We start from the raw sequence: 5,453 nt of genomic DNA on the forward strand, positions 1-5,453 counted from the left end.
TGTGTGTGTGTGTGTGTGTGTGTGTGTGTGTGGATCTGTTTTAGGTCCCTGTAAGGATGGATGGACTCAAGGTGGAACCCACTGGAGCCACACTGGAGGGAGAACGAGTCAAAAGAGAAAATGCTGAAATGATGCTAGCAGAGGAGAGAGACGGTATGTAAACATGTACACTATACATATTTGTATGTATCTGGTATGTGATCTGTCCACATTAAAGAAGTTCTCTCTCTGATCCAGGAAGGGGAGATGACGACGAGAGCTTAGGGCGGCGGGAGGGAGACGGGGATGATGGGAGAGTGATGGAGCAGGATCTGGTGGAGGGCAGCGTTACCACGGCAGCAGCAGCCGCTCTAGCCTCAGCTGCCACAAAGGCCAAGGTAAATCCCGCCTTTCCACTCCAAAACGGACCAATCACTGGGATAAAGACAATTCACATGTTATTTTAAATAGAGACTTTTTTTTCTGTTTTTTGTAGGGCTGCAGCTAACGATGATTTTAGTATTCGAAGCTTCGATAGATTATTTCAACGATTCATCGATGCGTCGTTTATGAAATAGGCTACTTTTGCTTGGATGTGGCGGCGGCGGCTCGTGCAGACTACACGTCTTTCAGCGTCGGGCGATGGCCGTGCCGTTCCTGGACTTGTTGTTGTTCTCCTACAAAACAACAAACGCACGAATGTCCATTTTCCACCGATGGATGTAACCTTATATGTACCGGGAGGACATAACAGTGTTATGAATCTTCTCATCAACTCTTTGCAAGAAAGTATGTAGCAATGAAGTAAATCAGCTGTATCTAAGGTCTCGAGTCTCTGCTTTTCCTAGGAGATGTTCCCGCCCACAATCATAGCCAGCTGCTGTGTTCTTGCAACAATATAAACCTGTGGCGAGCATTTCAAATGTGTTTCTATTATGATGTGTAGTTAGGTGAATTGTCGTCCCACCCCTAGTTGCTGATCATTGATAAGTTGGTAGTTTTCATCCATTTAGTCTCTCCATGTCCCTCTTTGCCACGCTCTGTCACACCCAATCTAATCTACCCTCCTCTCACCTCCTTTTCTCATCTTCTTCAATGTTTACCTTCTTTTATCTTTACCTCCACTCAATTTCTTCTTATCTATCTCATAGACTTACACCCAGTACTTTTTGTACTTCTTTGCCTCACTTATTTGTAGCATTTGGCAGCAGTAGAAGAGAGGAAGATCAAGTCCCTGGTGGCTCTGCTGGTGGAGACCCAGATGAAGAAGCTGGAGATCAAGCTGAGGCACTTTGAGGAGCTGGAGACCATCATGGACCGTGAGAAGGAGGCTGTGAGTAAACATAGTACCTGCCCTAAAAAAAAGAATAATGAAACCTCTTCATCATCAAACCCATGCGCTGCATAGCTAGTTTTTGCATTTATTCATTTCATTTATATCCAGAAGCAACAGTAACATGCTCAAAAACCAGTCGGTATCATTAATACTTTGTGTCTGTGTGGGTAATGTGCAGCTGGAGCAGCAGCGGCAGCAGCTCCTGTCAGAGAGACAGACCTTTCACACAGAGCAGCTGAAACAGGCAGAGATGAAGGTTCGCCAGCAGAGGGAGCAGCAGGGGCAGTTGGGATACACAGTGCAGCATTCAGGTCTGCATTCATTCTTGCAACTCACTGTACTGAATTAATCCAGTGACATGTATCCATCCATTGTCAACCGCTTATCCTGCGTCCAGGGTCGCGGGAATCCAGTGCCACTCAGTTCTTAATTTCTTTTCTGTTAAATCATTGTTTGTACCTACCCTTTAACATCTATAGTTTTCTTGTTATATTTTAGCCCCGCCTCCTCCTTCAGGCCAGTCCATGCCCAATCGGATGATGCCTGGTGGAGGAAATGCCCAGGCAATGGCCGCTCGACACCCTGGCGCTCCCAATGGCATGTGTGAGTATTCTTTACTGTTTCCATTGGTTACTGATATGTGCTATGTTAGTCTCATTATGTGTGTGTGGTGAAACCAACGTGCTGTGTTTCTGCCTCAGACCCGTCCTCGCAGCCTGATGGGATAGCACCAGCTCAGCCGGGTGCTCCAGCATCGAGTCACAGCTGAACTGACCAGAAAACAAGACACACAAACATACACACCAGTCCTCCATCAACCAGAACACACAGATAACGATATTCAGGAAGAACTGTTAAGAAAATGAAGTCTGAAAGTCTTCAGTAGCGACATGTTTATAGACTGAAAGACACACAAGCACATAGACACAGTTGATTTGTATTTGGTCAACGGCTCAGTCCGTCTTATATCTGTGAAATATTTGTGCTCTGACGTCAGAGTTGAGAAATCTGAAGATTGAACTCAACTCATTAAAGTTGTTTTACATGAAACTAAAACGTGTCGTATTTTCTAGTTCAGACCTTTTGTATTGTGTCTCTGCATGCTTCTGTCTGTGTGTTTGTTTTGCTTCCAGTAATGGGTGTTTCTTCATGGAACATTTACAATTGCTCAGCAGTTGCACAACAACATTCAACTTAACTTTTCATTTCCCCGTGCCCCTCTGAGAGTGTGGAAACTTTGGAATACCTGGAAGTTCACTGAGGGAATCCAGTTACATTCATTTCTGTTTTCAATTAAATAATTGATATTCACTCGACAACTTTTCTAAAAGCAAATGACATTTGTCTAAGATATGTTGTGTTGTGATACCTCCAAATGTAAAAGTTACATTGTTCCTGGGAAATGACGACAACAACAAGAAAGATCACTACAAGATTGTCCTCAACGTGACTTGACATCTAAAAGAAATCTCACTGATATAATTTCCTCACATATACAATGGAGTCCTAAGTCGAGGGAGTTAACATAACCCAAATATAACTGTTTATGCTCCAAAAAGGTGCACTTTCTCTTGTTTCTGGCAAGACAAACTTACTTTGAATCTGATAAAGTTAAGGTTGGGAAACGGTCTATTAAGCAGAAGCAGAGACACTATACAGGCTGTCTAGTGATATACATGATATCACATATCAAAGTGTGCCCTGCCAAAATGGTAAAGAAGACCATTAAACAGGCTCTGACAAACTCAAAGGTTTAGAGGTATCCTGTTTACACACCTCCAGAATGTTGTCCGTCAGCCTGAGGTGTCATCTGTGAGCACCAACTCCCATTTGCATTTACACTGTCTCAGTAGGCTACCATAGCTTCAATGATGTCTTCAAAATGTTTTAAATGCAGCCGACAGTAAGGATTGTAGCTGTATTGCATAGTTATGATTCCACAGACGCTTTAACTCCAAAGGAATGAACTTTTCAGTCACTCTCGTCGGTCACGCTTCTTTTCCCCCTTAAAAAATAATTATTGATTCTTGAAACTGATATTGTGGAAGTGGAACATGTTCCGTAGTGACATATAAATATGGATATAAATAGCTTAACTGTATATGTTTGTTTTATTTTATTTATTTTATGTTGCCCCATCCTAAAACGTTACGTTCTGCGTGTGTAGCATAAAGGCACTAAGAACTTTTATTTCACAACCTCTGTTGTATAACGATAAATAAATCGCCTTGATCCTTGATGATTGATCTTTAGGCGTTGTCCCGTAAGGTCCTGTGTTGGGGTAGTGTTTGCGGTCCGTGTGTTCTCTCCGTCATTCTGTCTCTCGCGTTATCTCTCCAGGTACGTGCCGTGACTTCATTCACAGCTACAGCTGGTTGTCGCTAATCAGCAGGTATAGGTTGGAGAGGTGTCAGGGAAGGGTGCACCAGTTCCTGCAGTGACAGCCGCTATGTCTACGGTGTGCCGCCCGCTGCAGAACAGTGCAGCTGATTAGCCCCAGTTGGACTCCGGTGAGCTAGACCAATCAGTAATACTGTCTCGTTTTGAGGGTAGGGCATTTTTCAGGGCCCTGTTTCAGAAAGCGGGTTTAGTGAAAACTCTTGAGTAAGTTGAGCCCGAGATGAGGGAAACTCTAGGTCTGTAACCCTGCGAACTTAACCTGCTCGGGAGGAGGTTTACTTCAACTAACGCTGAGTTTCTTTCTGACTCCTCCCCTCCTGCTGAGCCTGAAGCGGCCGTCTGACATTTCCTCATTCAAAGTGTCGATATCAAAGCCTAGCACATAGCCTATACGAACGCAATGGCGTTTTTAGAAACATCGAAATCACGGTTAAATAGTTTAGACCTATTAGTTTTTTTTTTGTTTTTTTTTTACCCAAACATGATCTTGAACATGACAGCTTTTATGATCAATCTGTCATCGATGTATGGACAGAGAGTTATCGTTGGACATCGGAAATTTATCCTCAGCACAGAATAAAATCTATAAGCTACACTGTCCTTTATAACTCAGTGACTCTGGGGACATTAAGGCAGCTGTCAGGTTGGCAACAGTTGCACAAAAACACTTACCATGCGCTACAGTGCTGCAGTACTGTTTAAACTGATCTGTATAAAACTGATCAATGAACGGTAACCTTTCATAATGTGGTCGCACAGATTGAACATTCTTATTGTAGTTATCAACTGGATGTGAATATTTCTGAGTGAGGATGACTGGTGCAGCTGAAACAAATAGGCTAGTTTAAAAGTGAGTTATTCATTATCTGCTGATAGTCTGAATGTGTTTTGACAGCATTTCATAAAATACGAAATGATCAAGATTTTATTTATGTAACATAGATGTCTAAAACTTCAGTCAGTTTGAACTTAGACACATTTTCCACTGCAAAAAAAATCATTGATAGCCATATAGGCCTAGGCTACTGAGTCGGACTGTCACTTTACAATCACAGGTCCATGAGTAGCCTAAACTATGTAGTAATCTGTTCGATTAATATTTTCATCTTCAGTTATTGCCACCGGCATTTATTCCTGTCAGGTTACAGCTGAATAAACAGGCCTGTAGCTATTTAAAATGAATAACAGGCTGTAGGAGAATCCCAGCACTTTATCATTCATTAAGAAAATTCCAGTCTGCTAAATGATGAATGAGCAACGCTGTATAAAATGTAATCGATCCTTCCTCCACTCCTGCGTTTAGAGCCAATCATGGTCCGCGTTGACACGCATTCATATTTCTAGCTACACCCGATTAAAATGGAGGCTCTGCCTTTATTTAGGCTACCCGTTGCCATGGTGAATCGTAGTATCGGAGCTCCATTGATGATGGCTTTTTTTCATCCCCACGCACGCGCTTCCAGCAGGTTCAACATACTCAGAGCTGACTGAACTAATTCTAAACACCTGTTCTGAAACCGGAAACTCGGAGTTTGACAGCTCAGAGTTCAGGTTTATACTCAGAGTTTGTTGAACCTGCTTTCTGAAACGGGGCCCAGGTGGGCTCTTGCCACAGACAATTGATTGACGTGTAGGCTACTAATCTTGTCTCTTTTTGTTATTTCACAGACGCCCCTTTTTTGTAATAATTATTAGTACCCTACTTTGCCTATCCCCTAATCATCTCCATTGAAGGTCA

At 42.7% G+C, this 5,453-nt stretch overlaps 1 protein-coding gene across 1 annotated transcript; it reads left to right on the plus strand.

The window, feature by feature from the left end:
- The first annotated feature begins 37 nt into the window (after positions 1 to 37).
- On the plus strand, positions 38 to 2,365 carry LOC123967115 (SWI/SNF complex subunit SMARCC1-like). Its single transcript, XM_046043138.1, has 6 exons — positions 38 to 153; positions 238 to 377; positions 1,178 to 1,312; positions 1,494 to 1,626; positions 1,814 to 1,918; positions 2,017 to 2,365. Exons 1-6 carry the CDS (start codon positions 57 to 59, stop codon positions 2,082 to 2,084), a joined length of 678 nt encoding a protein of 225 aa, XP_045899094.1. The 5' UTR covers positions 38 to 56; the 3' UTR covers positions 2,085 to 2,365.
- The last annotated feature ends 3,088 nt before the right edge of the window (positions 2,366 to 5,453 follow it).

Source organism: Micropterus dolomieu, unplaced genomic scaffold (genome assembly GCF_021292245.1).
Source record: "Micropterus dolomieu isolate WLL.071019.BEF.003 ecotype Adirondacks unplaced genomic scaffold, ASM2129224v1 scaffold_38, whole genome shotgun sequence".
NCBI classification, from domain to species: Eukaryota; Metazoa; Chordata; class Actinopteri; order Centrarchiformes; family Centrarchidae; genus Micropterus; species Micropterus dolomieu.

Coding starts and splice junctions, on each gene's coding strand:
- LOC123967115 (XM_046043138.1), top strand. CDS start 57: ATGGATGGACTCAAGGTGGAACCCACTGGAGCCACACTGGAGGGAGAA. Junction 378..1,177: donor CAGCTGCCACAAAGGCCAAG/GTAAATCCCGCC, acceptor ACTTATTTGTAG/CATTTGGCAGCAGTAGAAGA. Junction 1,313..1,493: donor TGGACCGTGAGAAGGAGGCT/GTGAGTAAACAT, acceptor GGTAATGTGCAG/CTGGAGCAGCAGCGGCAGCA.